The 18,852-nt window shown below is 31.4% G+C and overlaps 1 protein-coding gene across 1 annotated transcript in view; it reads left to right on the top strand.

Moving 5' to 3' along the window:
• The window catches only part of LOC129231092 (serine/threonine-protein phosphatase 2B catalytic subunit 2-like), a 109,695-nt gene extending 92,477 nt beyond the window's left edge, over positions 1–17,218 (top strand). Inside the window, exons 8-13 of the mRNA XM_054865342.1 lie at positions 189–283; positions 2,005–2,130; positions 3,012–3,095; positions 12,705–12,795; positions 13,961–14,058; positions 16,948–17,218. Coding sequence (XP_054721317.1) covers positions 189–283; positions 2,005–2,130; positions 3,012–3,095; positions 12,705–12,795; positions 13,961–14,058; positions 16,948–17,093 — 640 coding nt within the window. The 3' untranslated portion in view covers positions 17,094–17,218. The remainder of the gene's footprint in view (positions 1–188; positions 284–2,004; positions 2,131–3,011; positions 3,096–12,704; positions 12,796–13,960; positions 14,059–16,947) is intronic.
• The last annotated feature ends 1,634 nt before the right edge of the window (positions 17,219–18,852 follow it).

The following is an 18,852-nucleotide window of genomic DNA, read 5'->3' as shown; positions in this document are numbered from 1 at the left end:
GCTAAATCTCTTCACATTAACAAATTTTTTGTGTTAAAACATATTTCATTGTAGTTTACATGGTTTCTTAAATTGTTTTTCTTTTAGCTGAAGCAATCCTATTTTAAATCTCTTGAGGAAAGTTTATCATGAATACTTTGTAAAATGAATGCATACTAAAATTTTAATTCGTCAATTTCTGATTTCAGATACCGCATGTATAGAAAAAGTCAAACGACTGGATTCCCATCACTAATAACTATTTTCTCTGCACCAAATTATTTAGATGTTTATAATAATAAAGGTACAGTATTTTTTTCTACTTATGATGTATTAAATACTTACTTAAAAAAAAAAATCTTTTGAAATCTTTTTGGCTTTGGATTGAAGGTTTTCTTTTCAAATGATTGAGTTTTGAAAGTATACCAAACATTTTTGAAAACTAAATTTTTCAGATTCAATTTGGTAGAATTCTCTCTCTCTTTTTAAAAAAGTTTTTGTAATGTGAAATATTTTTCTCACAGAAGGAAAAAAAGAATTTTGCTGGTATAAAATAAGTCTTGAAATGAGTAATTCAGATATTTTTTTCAAAAAAATCTAGGGTGGCACATTAAAACTTAAACTCTGAAATTTCAGTAAAAATCTGTTAACATTCTGAAATAAGTTAAAATCCTGATTTAAATCATGGACACCTTGTTTGAGACAGTTTTCTTGAACTCTTAAATGCTTGAAAAAGCTCTTTAATTTATAAAGGTGTGTTGGTAAGTTAAAAGATAGAGAGAGGTTCAAAAACTATGTTCAAAAATGTCTCTCTAAAAAAAAGCATTTTGGTAGCCTATTGGATTGTTTGGAAGTTTTTTACAGAAGTGTGAAAAAAGTATGTTTTTAACATATTTACAATTTAAAGATATAGCATTTGAGAACCATGTATTAAAGAAACTAGAAGGTACTGCATCTAGTTGATAAATGCATTACTTGTATAAAACCTGATAGATGTTCATATTCAAGAACAATGCCAGAGCTGATTGCTGAAAAGCCAAAGGAAGAAAAAATACTTCTAGGAGCAGAAAATCCATTCACTGGCCTACAGAAATAAGTGATATTTCATACTTTTCTTCACACTTAGGACAAAGGAAAGAGTCAATGTATCTGAGACTTGAAAAACAGTTTTGATCAAACACCCAGGCATATGTTTAAATGCAGCATGCCTTCTGTTAGCAGTGCTTAACATCAGATTGTTGTAGTTGCATAATATCTCAGATGATTTATGAAGTGGTTTATTTCTTCGTCAAATTCAGGAAGAAGAAGTGAAATGCAGTTAAATATGTCTTACATGACTAGGGGACAGAAAAAATTTTGATATGGAGGATTTAATTTATACTTTAATTCAGTAATGAGTTGTCAAAGCAATGCATACATTTTAAATAGGCCAGATAAAAATTTCATACTGGATCCCTTAAAAAGTCCCTGTGGTTTCCTTTCACTAGATAGTGTTGATATATACATGGCAACCCTAATCCGATTGCCTCAGATAAATATTTGTTTAAAAGGTAACATTTCAGGCTGCTTTTTTTTGTGAACACATTTATATTATTCATCAATCTTGTAAAAAATCATATCGATTTAAAAATGAGTAAAATATCTGAAGAAAAAAGATATGCAATGCTTTTTTCCTATGAAAATGGTAAGAGCGCTGCAAAAGCATGCTGAAAAATTTGTAAATTTTGCCGAGAAAGCTGCAAGTGAATGCCAGATTCGGATGTGGTTTGCTCAATCCCTTAATATTTGGATATATTGAATATTGCATGTATATTTGTGTGAATCAAGTATGAATTCTGAGCCCATTAAAAATACTTGTTTAAACAGAAAAAACAGGGGAGGATTTCATTTTATTTAAATGAGATTTGAATTTGCATGAAGGTGATGTTTGCACAAATCGACCCAATTATTTCCCCCTAACTATTCATGAGTTTTGTTGCATATGTTTTCAAAATGGAAGTTCTTACTTAAGTGTTTCCATTGCAGCTGCTGTTCTAAAATATGAAAATAATATAATGAATATTCGTCAGTTCAACTGTTCTCCTCATCCTTACTGGTTGCCAAATTTCATGGATGTCTTCACGTGGTCTCTTCCATTTGTTGGAGAGAAAGGTGAGATTTCATTCATAAATATAAGATAGGGTTATGTAAAATAGAGTATTCAAATAATATAGTCATCCTCTGTGTTTTGTTATTTAGTCATTTTTAATGAGTAGTGAAATTAAGCAGAAAATTCAGATTTTAAGTTAGTAACAAGTCACAAATAAATGCTTTCAGTTTGAGACCCCCTTCCACCATAAAAAAATATCTCCCCCCCCCAAATTAGGAAGTGTTCCTTTGTCGTAAAATATTATCATCTCTTGCTTTCTAAAAGAATTCCATTCCTATTTTTATATTGTTGGACCGTCGTGGAAATGATTTTCTCTTTTCTGGCACAGATAAATTTCTCTTGCCAATGGCATAACTCTGAAGTAATGTTTGATACAGTTAATTAGTCTTTGTTTATTTTGATTTAATAAATAGGATCTATCACGAATTGAAAAGCTTTGTGGGAGAACATTTTGCGCAAAAGAGTGTTATGCAACAAAATTTATATTTTGCGGCTTGCTTTTTTCCCCCTGCATCTTGTGTTTATTTTTTTGTATGAAAGGTAGTTATTAATTATTGTAATCTTACCAAATGTTTCAGCTGCTAATTTTTGATCCACTACTAGTAGTCCTAACTCAATTTGTTGGGTTCTTATGATGTGAGTGAAACATACTTTCATTTGAACAGCTTTCAACAAAGAAAGGAAAAAGAAATAGAAACAAATGTTCAAGGAGAACAATAATTGTATTCCACGCAGTCGCAATTTCTTCAATAATGTCATTTTCTAAGCTGTTCAATCAAGCATTAAAATAGCTTTTGAAAGGATTTTGGAAACATATTGTATGAAAGCAAAAAAAAAATTAATTATGCAAATGAAAAAAATCTTGTTTGTTTCTCCCTTCCAGTAACTGAAATGCTAGTCAATGTCCTGAACATTTGCTCTGACGATGAACTCATGACAGATGGCGAAGAGGCGTTCGAGGGCGAAGGTAAGGAGGAAGGTGATTATAAATTTAAATCTAAGCCTGAAGTAGTTCTGCTAGAAGGTGTAGTCTAGATAGCTAGCTAGCTGCTCAGGCCATAGCAAAAAAAAAAAAAAAAGATTGAATGAGAATTTGCATTTTTATATTGCTGTGCTGGCAGCCTCTTGCAATTTTCAATACGCCTACTCGCAGATGGCTGCAGCGTGAATGATCTTGGAACCATAGTTTGCCTTTATTTTTAGCATTTAGTAAGGAATTATATGCAACTGCTTTTTAATTGCTCTCATTTAATATCAGATTTGTTAGCTGTAGTTTTCTTACAGTAATCGTGTATTTTATACAATGTACGTGATAGTAGTTTTTCTTTTTTGACTAAGTGTAGTACAAATGCCATGGGTACAACCAGAAAGAAGGTTAGGGAACCCTTGACCTCAAAAAATGCTTAATAATACTTTATTATTAATTACATATAATAAACTTAAAACATATGACCATACATAAATAATAATGCATGTTTATATGTATCTAACATTAGATTGTTTGAATCAACCAATCCCCTTCTCTCTCATAATTCTGGTTGTGTCCATGTATGTATCCCATGTTATATTTGATTCAATATTTTCAGTTTACAGCTTTACAACTAATAAATATGGGATTATAATTATGCAAAATCTATAGAGATTTTGACCTATGTTTTTATTTTTAAGGTCATATTAAATGCATCTTTCTCACATCAGTTACGCTAAAGCAATGTGCTTCAAATAATTCTAGATATATTTATACAAATGTATTTCAAGGTGTTTCCTTACTTTTTTATGTCAACATTTGTAACAGGCACTTGGGGGTTTATGTGGTTGCATTTAGTGCTCTTTGATTTTTTTTTTTCAATAGTTGAAATACCTTTCAGTTCAGTTGCCATTAAATAATCTTGAGTCTTTTATTTTCCTGGTAAATCGAAGTAGAATACCTTGTAGGTTGCAAAATAAATTTCACTTCTGAAAATAATTTGACCTTGGGTGTGTGCATGGTTGTGTGCCCAGAGAATAACCGGATCTACGGGGGGGGGGGGGGCATGATCGAAATTTGTCGGTAACTGCGTTTTGGAACTTCAATTTCGAAAAATTGGGAGGGGAATGATAGATTTTACTGTATTTTTCCAAAAATAAAAAATCAATTGGAAAGAGCCCCTTAGTCCCCTGCCTTTCTCTAACGTCAATAAATATCGCCTATAATAGTATTTTAAAACTTCAGTTCATAACAATTTCCTCACAAGTCCTCATGAAAAATTCCACCCCGTAACATCACCAGAGAGACTCTAAACCTGTGTTCATAGGACTACAATTTCAAAAATTTTTCTGGGGGAGAGCCCCCGGGCCACCCTATCAGATAGGGAAAATTTCAAGTGTGCCTTCTTAAAATACCTGTTGCTCTTTCTGCAAGTGTAGTTGCAAAGGTTTACAAGCAACTTGAGACTTTTTAGATAATATTAGATATTTACTTACCATACTTTTAACATAAATTTGAACATGTTCCAACGCATTTACTATCTGCATTATTTTTTTACTATTTGTAAAGGAATATGTGTTATACAATAAAAAAAAAAATAAATATTTATTAATTTACAGCAATAGTTAAAACGCATCGCAATCCACCTTAAAAACACTAATTGCAACATAGTGACCAAATTTGGAGCAAATCGGTTAAGTATTAATATAGATACGAGCATTTATGAGGGTGGACTGCCGCCATCTTTGATGACATTAGTCTAGAAAATGTACCAGATGGACAAATGTCCACTGAAAGCTCAAAATAATTTCTAGGACGCCTATTAAACTTCTGTGTTAAAAAATTCTCCCTGCTCAAACTTTCTACAGAAGCGTTGAGCATTTATGAGTGCTACGGGCCACCATCTTTGATAACATCAAAGCAGGGAAATGTACCAGGTGGAAGATGTCAACCAAGTCCAAAATACTTTCTAGGACACCAATTGAACATTTTCGAAAAAAAAATCTCTTCTCAAATTTTCCGACACATGTGCTGTCAGATTCTGGACTAAGTGGCGAAAAGTAGAAGATTAAAAATAAAGCACCCGTATCTGAACACTGAAATCGTTTTTGCAAAAAAAGTAGAGAGGGTTTCTAATTACAATTTGTGTTACGGTATATCTCCGTTTTAACACACACACACACACAAAAAAAACATACTGTCATGCTTAGTATAAAGTGAATTTTTAATCAAATCCATTTGCACTTTACAGTTTATTAAAAATACTAAAATACAACTTGATAGAAAAATTTAAAGCAAGATGAGTGTGTGTGTGTGGGGGGGGGGGGGGAGGGCGGCATTTTAAAGCTTTGCCCCACCTCAGAAACTTCCTAGATCCGGCACTGGCCAGAGGGGGTATAGAGGGACAACTCCTCCCTTAAAGAGTAGGTCTGATGCATATGCTCATTCCTGTTGTCACCAAAAAGGCAGACTGTTGAAAACTCATTTTTAGGACTTAAATTTTGAAACATTTCTTGAGGAGAACATTTGCCCCTATGATCAATGATTTTTGGGTGTCCCTTCCTCCCTAATGTAATGTCATCAATGATAGCTTTGAAGTAATTACTTTTTGATATTAAAGGGGACTATAAATTCCCAAATCCTTCTCCTAACATCATCAGACATTGGTTAAAATGAGGACTTTTTTTTTTGGGGGGGGGGGGGGAATTTGGCAACTAAAAATCACTATCTTGTTGCACCTTTGATTGTCTCTTCCGAACCTAAATCCTGGCTATGCCCATAGTTGTCTGTAGTTTTCATCAATACAAAAAAAAAAGCTTTCTGACTGAAATTTTTTTTCAATTTTGATTTTTTTTTTTCATTAATCTGTTGTAGATAATTCCAAGTTGCTGTATTAGTCTTTGAGTTGAGTAAAATATTTTACTCTTCCTGTAAACCTGCTAAAACCCTTGTGTTTTTTCTGTACACTAAGTGGTTGATAACTTCTGGCAATTAGTCCAATCACTCTATCCTACTTGGGATGACCTTAATGCTTTTTTTGCATTTTTGTCATCTACAGTGAAACTTCGATGAGTCAAAAATTTGGATGAGTCGAAGTGAATCTTTATTCCCATCTAACTGAATAAGGAATTAATGTTATTTATTTTCGATAAGCCGAATTTTGTCAAGTCGAAATATTCAATGAGCCAAATTTTATTTCATGACTGTCGTTAGATTTTCCTTACTAATGTAACTCTATGAGTCAAAGTTGTTTTCTCCCCAATAGTTTGAACAAAAAGAAAGGCTAAATTTGCAAATTAAGTGAAGTTTTTGTTACAAAAGTAAATGAACTTTCAATGAAACACAGATTTTATGGATTTTGTCACTGTTGATGACAAAATTTAAGTCGGAGAACTCAACTAGTGAAGATGTTTTATGACAGGTAGATGAAAATAGCCGAACTGTTTCTGGTGTTGAAGAGAAGTAAAAATTTGAGACAGTAATAAAATTACCTTCTATTGAAGATATTAGAAAAGCAGCAGATGTATTGCACGTTTTCATAGAATCCTGTCCAAATATTCCTGCATTTTTTTAAAAATGATTTCTTTTTTTTTTAATGAGTAAAAACTTATATTTCAGCATAAAGATTTAATTTGTTTTTCAACCAATACAAATTCTTAAATTTATATAGTGATTATATTACATGTCAATTATGGAAACTATACATATATAATCTCCTTGATACTTTATTTTATCAATTTTTACTCATGTTATAAATTTAATGAGTTTCAGTGGTAGTAATTCTGTAGTTTTTTCGTTTTTTATGAGCCGAATTTTCGATAACTCGAATTATTTTCACTTTCCTTACATCTTAGACTTAACAAAGTTCACTGTATTGTACTTTAGTTTTTTGTACAAATTTATTTGCTTTACACTGAAAATAAAGCACGAAAAAACGTCAAATACCAGCATTTCCTTATTTTTTCTGTAGAATCTAAAACTGGTTTCTTCAAATATCTCAAAAACTAATTTTTGTGGATACTGCACTTTACCTTCCTACGGTAGTATGTTCGGACCAGTGAAATTTTGTAGTTACTGGTGTGTTGGACCATTGACTTAGTTTTCTAAATTTCTACTCCTGCATCATTTAACAGTATATTCCCAAAAATGCTACCACTCCTTTACTTTTGCTTTACTTTCATTATTCATATAATCTAGTTTTAATGTTTTAATGATTACAGATAAGTAAAAAAAAAAACAACAGTTCTTAAAATATTAACATTAGTTTTTCATGCTTTTTCTTGACACATATTTTAAGCTTGGATGTTGTGGTAGATATTTGAAACATCTAACTATTTCCAATAATCTCACAAATTGATCTGGTGCAGTATGTTCATTAGACGTACTGAATCCCTATTATTTATTATTGATAATACAGTAAACCCTCATAAAACTGGACTTTACTTAATCCAAATAGCCGTTTAGATATACATTCTGTGCAATTAAAAGTTTAGTTAGTGCAATAATGTATTTTTGTAAGCCATATTTTGTTTTTTTATAATGTATGTTTGTGATCTCTTGCGCAGTTTTATATTTCATCCTCTTAAACTCAAATTATAGTTTTTACTGTGCACAATAGTTCGTTTATGTATCTTGACTCAATTTATAGGTTATTTTGTTCAAACTGCACAACTTGCGTTAAATTGGACGACCTGAATCCCCTATTAGTTCGGATTAATGAGGTTCTACTGTATTTGTATAATGAACTACTCATAATTGAAATCCCTGTTTTGTTGCCATATACGTAACATGTATTACATTTCGAGTCAGATTTGAGATTCTTCTGGTTCTAATTTGAAAATAATAGACATTTTTACCATTACGTATTTGTTCTATAATAATTTTTGTTCAATATATTGTGGAGGAGCTGGTTTGAATAAATGAAAATATTTATGATAGAGAAGTTTTTTGCAGTTTATCTTTTGCAGAGTAATTAAGAATAAATTCAAGCTTCCTTTTTTCTCTGCTAACTAATAATTTGAAAAATTGCTCAAGCCGGATATATTTTTGCTCATCTGACAGTGAAACATTCTTTTTAAGTTGAACATGTTTACTTTTTTGAAAATGAAGCATTATTTTTGATCTTTTTTGTTGAATTTATTGACAATGATACATCTGACATGTAATTTTTTTTCTCTTTCATTTCTCATCCACTGCCACGTGTAAGTGCACTTAATTCCTCATGTGTGTGCCGTAGATAGTGTTGTGCACTGTGCAGTCATCGTTAATATGCTTATGAAACTTTTTTAGTGATGTGTGCTTTGCTATCACAGTTGTATGATGCATTGTTGTTCCTTCCTTTTTCTATGACTGTTAAGCTATGTAAATTTTCCTAGAAATACTATAATGTAATGAACATTGTTAAGTGTTTTAAATGAAGGGTGTTAGGGAGGTTTAAAACTGTATTTTTGAATCTGGAAACCAAGAAAGAAATGGAAGTTGTGAAGTAAATTAGAAAAGTTTATTTTAATTAAACAAAATTTGTCTTGCTGACGAAAAAAGAAAAACTGATGTTTAGAAGTTATTATAGCATTCAAAAATAACATTTAACTTGAATATAAAAGAAATATCTTTGCATGGAAACTAAGCAAACCAATTCTATGAAATCACTCATTGAAAAAAAAAAAAAAAAATTGCTGATAATGATTTTGATTTGCACAGAACCCCTTTATCAGTTCTATGAGCTCCTGGGTATAGATATGATGCATTCATTAATGACATTTCAATAATCATTTAAACTCTGAAACACAAAAGTGATATTTTTGAAATTTGTGCTAAAATCATGTTTTTTTGCCCTTTGGTTTTACAATATGAACGTTTTGAAATTATAATAAATCTAGTATTTGTAAACTTTTAGTTACAAGAGTGTAGAAAACTCTTAGTTAAATTTTCATTATGTTAAAGTGTCCCCTTTCTCCAGTCTCAAAATTTAAATCTCTAACTATTAAATCTTAACGCTTGCTTTTTAAACTTTGAACTTGAACTTGCAAAAGTTTAATTGAAAGCCTAAAATGTTCTGTGTTGCCTGAACTAACGTGTTATATTCTTTTCACTTTGAATTTTGGTATGTTCTGACCTATGAAAACTAAATGAGAAATGTGATTCACTATGTTTTTCATTTTTTCAATAATAAAATGCAGATTTATTTGTGGAAACTATGCCGAAACATATGATGCTGTTAAATGAAATGCTATTGAAAGCTTATAACTTTGCTTCATTTTGTTTTTGGTCAGATCAACCAGTATCTTAAATTTGTTTTTGACAAGTTATGAAAAAAAATCTTGTTATCTACATTTGTTTTGTAGTATAAGACTTAAACGGATCAGTCCCTCATTAAAAATAGAAAAAGAAAAGTAAATATGAAAATAAATAAAAGTGATTTACATAGCTTAACAAACAGCTTTGCTTTGGTGTAATTCTTTGTGTAGGACTTAATAATATTTGTTGTGTCAATTTTGTGGAGCATATTCATGTAAAATGTTGTTTTAAGCTGCATACCTAAATAAAAATAAAATATTTTGTCATCTCAATGCATAACTTAAAAAGAAAAATCTTTATGTAGCATGCTGTGTGTTCCATTTATCGAAATCAAATATACAAAATATGAATTTTATGTGTTCATAACAATGTATAATTTGAAAGTTAAATGTATAAGAAAAAATATTTGTTATATATTTTTTTTTAATTTTATTCATTTGCTTTGCATTGATCTTAAGGTCTTGTAAGAATTTCCACACACAAATGAAGAAAAATGTATTATTCTTAAATGGAGTGAAGTAATTTATTATAACTTGAGTTTTCAAGCAATCATAAGAATTTAAAGATAGAGCTCTCTTTCATTTAGTAAACACTTATTATGGGTAAACAGTTCCTTTTTTATTTGAAATACAAGCTGCGTCACCTGGCTTTGCAAGGTCTACCTCAAAAATGAAAGTTACATCAAGTGATGCATGTTCGACAATTTAACTTAAATAATAAACTTCCCTCCCCCGACAAAAAAATACTGTAAAATTTCCATTCTTAAATAACATAAAAGGCAAATCTAAAAGACCAGAATAAATTAAATACAACCCTCTTTTAATACAACTAAAATCCTTGAATATCTTCTGCTGGTGCTACAAAAAAATAAATAAATGGCAGAAAAATAATCAAACAGGGATATTTTTACCTCAAAGCAAACTCACAGTCAAGAAAAGAAATGGCCACAAATCTTTCTTCTCAATGATTTTATTCATGCTATTTAAAACTGACTAGTGAGCTCGTGGCAGACGATAAATTTTTTATTCAATATTGATCTTCCATTACTTAAAAATGCATAAAACCTTTCTCCTGATGATTTTATACCCTTGGTTTTTTTGTAAATAGATGGATGTAAATCTTTTTTTTTTTGGGTATTATTTTCTTGCTTTCGAATGAGACTAAAATCAATTCAATCAGATAATTATTTTCAGGTAGAAAGAGCCATTTAATGCCATTTTCGGGTCCTAAAATTAAAATGTGGAATGGTTTGGTTCTTTTTTGACATTCAAAAACCTCCCTACGTTCCTTCTCGGGGGCCCTCGCACCTCCCTGTCAAATTTGGTTGAGATCTGACATAAGCTGTGGATTGATATAGGGAACATACAATATGTTGAGGTTTCATATATTATAAATATACACATATATTCTGTTTTATTTACATAGATTTCAGCCTTCAGAAATTTTGCTACTTTCACTCCTGGTATCACAATCGGCAAATGAACATAAATACCTGCTTCCAGAGGACTAAAATTTTGCTTTCATCCCTTTAATTTTTTGTTAATTAGTAAGTTAGGATCAATGTGCCTGAAAAATCAAGGTTTAGAATAAATTTTCCTTCAACAAAAAGTATGTTATCTGCAGCAGTGTATGAACGCACCAAGGGTGCCTATCCCTCTAAGGGCGATGGCGTACCCCCCCTTAAGCACTGCGCAGAGTAGCCCAAAATAAGATAACCTCTTAATTACCCCCCTCACCTGGTAAAAGTTTTACTGACCCAGTCTGGCCGCAGACTCAATTCGTATTCCAAAAATCTGAATTCATAAACTATAAATTCACCAAAAGGAAGATAGTGGGAGATCTTCTCTGAACCTGACAAAAACCTATGCGTGCATTTTTTCATGTATATAAAGCTACCACATGTCAGCAGTTCCAGGAGCCAAAAGGATAACTACAGTGGACTCTTTATATCTGAACACTCCCTTCCCTAATGTGAACTCCCCAATATACACCCCTGGGGTCTTATAAGTACCCAGTTTTTGTTGAATCTATTTCAAGGTACGTACGTCCTTGAAAAACCTTGAAAAGTGCTTGAAAAAAAAAGTTCATTTTCAAGTGCTTGAAAACCTTGAAAAAATTTCTTAGTGCTTAAATTCTTTCAAAAATCATTGGATTATGCTTAAAACTTTTTAAAAAGTATTTCACTAATGCAACTTTCTGAACATGGGTTCGATTTTCAACATCGCGAAAAATTGCTTCCGTGTTTGGGATTTCAATCCTTTTGCATCTTGTAAATATTTTGAGCTTTTTTACAATTGGAAGCTATTTTGACTTATGGTACCTCAGATTAGTTTATATTTTGTTTAATTTCGATACATAAAAAAGGAACAATTTTGGAAACCATGTATAAGTTAATCCCTCTAATTTATCTTTAAAAATATTTCAAAAATTACGGGTTTATATATGGAAAATATGTGTTATTTTGATTTCAGATTTGCTCTTTCAATAAACAATTTGTGAAAGATCCTTTTTGATTTATCAGTTTTGTAAAAGGTTCGTTCTGGTTGATTGCAATTTTGTGAAAGGTCCGTTGTGATTGATTGAATTTTTGTGAAAGGTTCGACACTTTTGTTTACATAACAGTAGGAATATATAAAAATAAAGAAATGACTGTAAAAACGGGAATTCCGGAAATCATCGCATAATTAAATGTTGCCATTTCTTCAATTATTCAGTCAAAATTAAAATTAATCATTAAACATTCTTTCACCCAAGGGAACATGTTTTACCGATTGTATTATGAAATAAAATTGTAATTCTGTTGCTGTTAGGCATTGTCAGTCAGCAAGGCTTTGTAGGGCCATTTTGACAGCCTGAATCCAGCTTAATTATGCGTGTATGATTAAGCTAATTTTTGTGCCACTCTTTACTTTTGCTATTGCGTAATGTAATGCTACTGTTAACAGGCATACAATGCTGTGTGACAATCACAATTTGCTGTGTGCAATTTTTAATATTTGCCTATATTGACCTAGTTTATTTCTGAAATTCTTAGATTAACACAAAATTATATTGTTTAAAGTTTTAATATAGCGTTACTATAAATAAGCAGGAATCCACATAATACTTCGTGTGCAAACAATATTTTAAACTTATTAAGCAACATCTCTCAAAAAATGCTGTTGAAAAAAAAGTGTCAAATGCTGAAAAATCAAGTTTTTATATTAAATTTTTTATCTGAAAAACTTACTTACTGCATCACAAAAGTTGTTTTGTGCTGCTAAAAAATGAATATCTGTATGCTATTAATTTTCTTTATTCTTTGTTTTATAGCGGCTGCCGCTGCAGCAACGGCGCGAAAAGAAGTCATTCGAAATAAAATTCGAGCAATTGGCAAAATGGCTCGTGTCTTCTCCGTGCTGAGGTATTTATATACTTTTGAAATATCACTCTCCTTTTTTTTTAAATTTCATCTTCTAAATTCATTTTATATAGTTCTACTGAAGAATCTGAAATTAAATCTAGGTTTTGAAACCCTAAATGAATATGTTTTGCCAGTTAAGAATAGGTAGATGTCTTAATTGAACTGTAGATTTACGTCCCTATATAAAGGGTGTGGCAAGACAAGTTAAGTTTGTAGGAGGGCCTATGCACGTTTTGGTAGTGTGAAGCAGTTGTAGATGGTCTCTGCAGTTGTTCTCCCGTGTGCCGTTTCATTTACCTTTATGGTTTGGAGAAAATCAGATCAAGGAACAGCCTAAAATTTTTTTAATGTGTTGATAGAAATCCCAGCACATCTGGGCTCTCGCCTAGGTGTTGTGGATGGGATAGCCAGTATGATCACCAGATTTGGGCTTTCACGATTGTTTTCCTTTTTTGGATACCTGAAAGAAAATTTGTTTTAACTTGTTCTTCACAATATCACAGCTAAAGGAATGGATCATTGAAGATATGAATGCTGTTTCCAGAGATGTCTGAGAATGAGCTTTAGGAATTACCTTCATACAGTTCCGATGACTTTTACCGTGGTGAAATTACTTTAAAACTTATTATAAATTAAATGGCATATATTGTGATTCTAAAATGAAAACTTTCTCTCTCTCTAAAAATGTATCGTATGTTTTTCCATAGCTTGTCAAAACTACTTAATTTGTTTCGCTCTAACCTGTGTAACACTGTACTATGCAAATTATTTGGGGCAAGCTATTTTTTTTCAAGAATTTATGCAGCACGTATTATGTAAAAATAATTTAATTAGAAATAATTGTCCATTAGTACCAGAAATGGCATCTAAAATTAATGCATTTTAAAAAATTTTCAATCTTGTCCATGTAAGTATCTTTGGCAGGGTTGCCACTGGCCTTTGAAAAAGCGGCTAAAGCTTCTATTTTAAAGCGAAGGAAACTATGGCAACTATTTTAGAATTAACATGGGCAAAAACTACTATTTTACAATAAATTGTAAAAAATGCGACTATTTTAGTGAAAAGCACTAATATACATGAAAATGTCCAGTTTTTCTCTTTTTTTAATAAAAAGAAATTGAAATTTGCATGTTTTGTCACTGACATTTTTTACCTCTTGTTTCAGAGAGGAAAGTGAAAGTGTTTTGCAGCTCAAAGGTCTTACTCCTACTGGTCAGCTGCCCATTGGCACCCTTCAGGGAGGAAAAGCCTCCATCAAAAATGGTAACTCTTATCAAAAGGGTGTCTTCTGATTCTGAAAAAATATTTGAAATGCGGGAAATATGCTCCAAATTCTTTTACATACTGAAACTGGAACTATACTGATTTTTTTTTTAAATTAAAATGCTGAAAAAGTGTATAACATTTGAATGGAATATGCACCATTGATTTGAACTGAAGGGCAAATGTTGCAGACAGAGGTTTTAGGGATTAGCGACATTATGTTAGCTGTTTCTTATTAGTTAGGGGGTAAGTTAGGGATTTTGCAATTCTCTCTCTAGTGAGGGAATGACAAGTTCATTGAAACTGGATTCTTGTAGTTATACCTAACCAGGGTTGACAAGTTTCTGCCGAGGTGGTTAAAACCACTGGTAGAAACCGGTTAAAACAGGCATGGCAAAAACCCCTTTCTGCCACATTTGTCACAGAAACTGGCGAAAACTCAAAAAATGACATAAAAGAAATCTTTGATACCCAATAGGAATTTAGCACGGGAAAATAATGAAATGTTAGCCAAAGCACAATTTAATTACAATATCATTAAAAACCAAACATTATGTTTCTTGCACTCTGCAGGTGTCTCTAAGAAAAGGTGGATTGAAAATATAAATGATTTCTTAATTTAATATGAATAGTGGAGAAATAACAGAATACTCTCACAACAGAAGAACTAGATGGCAATGCCATCAAAGATCCAGCAAAGATTCATGAAACTTTCATCAATTGTATATATTTTTTAAACTGGTCCACTATATAGTAATTGGGGTGATTTTAAAATTTGACTGGAAAAATAAGTTTTGGGGAATAGGGTCAATTTGTTTTAGAGCTGTGATATTAGGTATAAAATCGAGATTACTGTGGGCAGTAAAATTCTGGCATTTTCTTCTTGAGCACATGATAATTTTAATTCCAAGCATTTTAAATGACACATATAAATAAGCTAGCAAATGACAATCAGTAACTGCTTGTTTAAATCTGTATGTCACTTCTTTTTCTTAAGTACCCTTAAGATTCTCATCCTTTAGATTAATACAAATGTTACGAGCATCTACAATTGAACAGTTCTCTTTCTGATCAAACTAAATCAAGGGCAATGAGTTTTGTTTTTACAATGATGAAATGGAATTACATTTTTTAGTTTACTTAAACAAATATCATTTTGTAATTACTTGAATTAATAAAGATGCTTTTTAACTTTTGCCAGTTTCTGCCGTTTTTTACCGTTTATAACCAGTTTCTGCCACCGGCAGGGCAGAAACCAGTTTCTGACGGCAGAAAGCCAACCCTGTACCTAACTGATAATTGATGACTCATGATTGTTCAGTTTTCATTCATTATTTTATTTTTCTGTAAAACAGATGTGAGGGAATGATGTATACAAAAACCCTTATCTGAGAACCAAGAAAAATCTCCGATAACTTAAAGAAGCAAATATGTTGCAATATTGTTCAGAGGTAAATTACAAGACTTTTGGCTAAAAAAAATATTTCGTTGCAATTCTGGGAAGGAAATTCACTTTTGTGAGGGAATGACACTAACTGTTGGGGACAAACCTAAAAATTACTACAAAGAACTAATTTTTAATTAAAATTGAATTTAAAATGGTTTTTGTTACTTAAATTCTTCAATATTTTGAAATAAAAACCATGAAAACATACTCATTGTTTGTTTGCTTTGAAATTATTTTTGCTTATTTTTTACTAACGGGGGACAAGTGAGGGAATGACATTTGGGTACTTTAGACTAACGTTAAAGACATTTAAAACAAAATATCAAAATTTTACTTTTAATTATCTTGTTCAACTCTTTCTAAAAGCATTTAAAACTAAAAATATGTATGAGTCATAGAACATTCGTAAATTATTACAAGGATATGAAAATGACCGTTTCTGTGAGAATGATCTGTCTAAAATATGTTAAAAACTATTCTGTCAGTGAGATATTGCGCAAATAAAGGTTTAAAAAAAAAATCTAAGCTCAATTTTTACAAAAATAATGTTTAAGAAGATGTATGTTTCAAATTATAGAATTGGCAATTTAGTTTTTTTTGTATTGTGAAAAAATTTACTTAAAAATTGCATTTAGAATCCTACATTATATTTGGCATCCTATTGTACTGTTTTGTTGTCAGCTATTGCTATTAAGGGATATCTAAAAAATGATCAAACGCCTAAAAAAAATTTTATTGCTTATTTCAGAGCTAAAAAATATTTCAAACACAGGGGAAAAGTTTCATAGCTTTAGTTCAAATATTTGAAAAGTAATGAGTGGTTTTAGGTCATGCTCGCTATGTTTTCCTATGCAAAAGAAAAACTTTGAATTGCTTTTTCTGGATGATCTTTTTTTTTTTTTTTTTTTTTTTTTTTTTTTTTGCAGTTTCATGTCATTAGAATCCCTAAGGATTTTTTCTATTAAAGATACAGCTTTAAAGTAATAATTTTTGCGATCAGGATAATATATTTAACAAAACTGTGCATTGGATAAGCATTTCATAAAACACTCGAATGTTTAGAGCATGTTATACCTATAAAAACAATTTTTAAAGAAAAAATATGATTTTTTACATAATTAACCACAGAAAGTTTTCTAATAAATATATATGCAAATGAATGCAGATTTTTAGAGATGATTTTTGTGATCGCTTAGCAAAAAAAAAAAAATTTTTTTTAAAGTTCAAAAGCAAAAAAGCCCTAGGAATTTTAAAAAATTGAAAATTTTCTAAGTTTTTCGAGTTTTTACAAAATGTGGCCATTTTTTAAAAATTTCAAAATAAATTATTGAATACAGGTAAGTCTGCATGTTATGGTTTCAAAGAAAAACAAAATGAACTTAAACTAAAAAAAAATGTCTTGAAGGTACTGTGACCTCTTATGAAACAATCTTATTTTTCAGCGCTTGCAGGCTTCTCTCCACATCACAAAATCACCAGCTTTGAGGAGGCAAAAGGTCTGGATAAGATCAATGAACGGATGCCCCCCAGGAAAGACGGACCCCCCACCCCCCAGGGCGAAGACGGAGCGCTGAACAGCAGCTCGTGAGGGTGGCTGCTTAACTGCCCCCTGCACCCCCGAGGGTCCGACAGCCCCCTCCCGCCAAAGGGGGGGTTGAGAGTGCCGCAGGGACCGTTGGCGGCCCCCCCAGGGAGAGGACTCTTTAAAACTTTATCTCTGCTTCAGGTGTCTTAACACATTTACAATTTAACAAAGAAATAAAGGACATGCATTCCCTGGTGGGCTAATGAGGTTCCAACTGTTGATCTCCCTCTTGTTTCCGGTTATTGATCTGCGACACCATTGGTCCTCCTTGGGAAGAAATTTTCCTCAATTGCTCATTTAATTTTGATGAATTTTTGTACTTGTTCATTTGTTTTACTTAGCTACATTGATTGATTCAATTCTGCAGAATATTGATCCCTTATTGCAATTGTAGGTTATCCTGTCTGAAATTAAGCTCCGTGATCAAATGCGACTTTTCAGCTTTGAGATTCGTCAAAATTGAGCTCATAGATTTGTAGAAATCAAGCTATGATTACACTTATTTTTTACTTTAAGACTGAATCTCAAATAGTTGGTGCCCTATATCATTATTCTGTTAGATAACATATCTCGCCCCTTGAACCTGGAATGGTACAGCATTGCTATTGATATTTTCTCCTCAGAAATGTTTTGCCTTCAAAACTGGTAATTTTTGGATTCCTGGTCCAAATTTAAAATTCAAATCATTAAAGTTTATTTTTCATTTTGTACAACAAATGCTGTATCACTTCAGGTTAAACTAGTTAAAATAAAACTTTATGAATGTAATAAAATAAAAGTGTTTACAATGCATCAATTTCGTGTAAGATGCAGGATTTATATTTTGATTTCATAAAACTGGGAGCATACCATTCATTAACTCCCTTTTCTTATCCAACTAATGCAATAATTTGAAATTCATTTTTTTTGTATAAACAAAAATTTTGATAATTGTAATTAAAAAACAAAACAAAACTAAGCAAATTGTAGGTGTGGCACGTATATTAATAAACTTTTTCTTCATTTACAAACTGCTGCACTTTGGAACCTACAATTCTGCCTGAACATAATCGAAATTCCCATGTATTTTACTGAGTCTGCACACCTAAATCTGCTTGATGATCTCATTCTAACAAATTTTCAATATTTTGTAACTCCCGACATTTTTTTACATTTTAAATTTAGTAAATTGCACATAGTTTTTACTATTTGTTTTATTTGCAAAACAGAGAGAAACTAATTTTGCCTCCTGAAGTTGGCATTTACTGTTTTATTTTTCCTGGCACAACTTCAACTGCTTAAAGTTATTTCTGCATAATCTAATTTAAATCTTGCGCATCTACTTGGAGTATAAAAGATAGGAAGATTGTTTTTGTTAAAATTGATGAGTTTTTTAAAACTTTTACCCTGTGTCAAAATTATTGTATGCAGATACAGAACAATTGACCATGCCAGAGTTTAGAGTTACGAAGAAACGTTCATTTGCTGCAACAGATACCTCATGTTCCCACCAGGTAGCATCCCTGTGTCCCACAGCATGGCTTAATAGTAATTCTTCATTTTACACACTTCTCAAGCTGTATCATATAATAGTCTGGACAGAGGAAAAAACGGTGAATCTGAATTTCACCTTCACAGCATCTGTTAAAGCTCTACTTGCCCATTTTGATTTTACTTTTCAGTTTGATCATTTGATGAGGGGTTGTTCTGCCATTTTTAATGTTCAAAATTTTGATTGTTATGTACGTTAAAAAGTTTTTAAAAGAAATCTTTATTCTTGTTG

This window comes from Uloborus diversus, chromosome 1, assembly GCF_026930045.1.
Source record: "Uloborus diversus isolate 005 chromosome 1, Udiv.v.3.1, whole genome shotgun sequence".
Taxonomy (NCBI): Eukaryota; Metazoa; Arthropoda; class Arachnida; order Araneae; family Uloboridae; genus Uloborus; species Uloborus diversus.
This window is presented reverse-complemented; position numbering and strand designations above follow the sequence as displayed.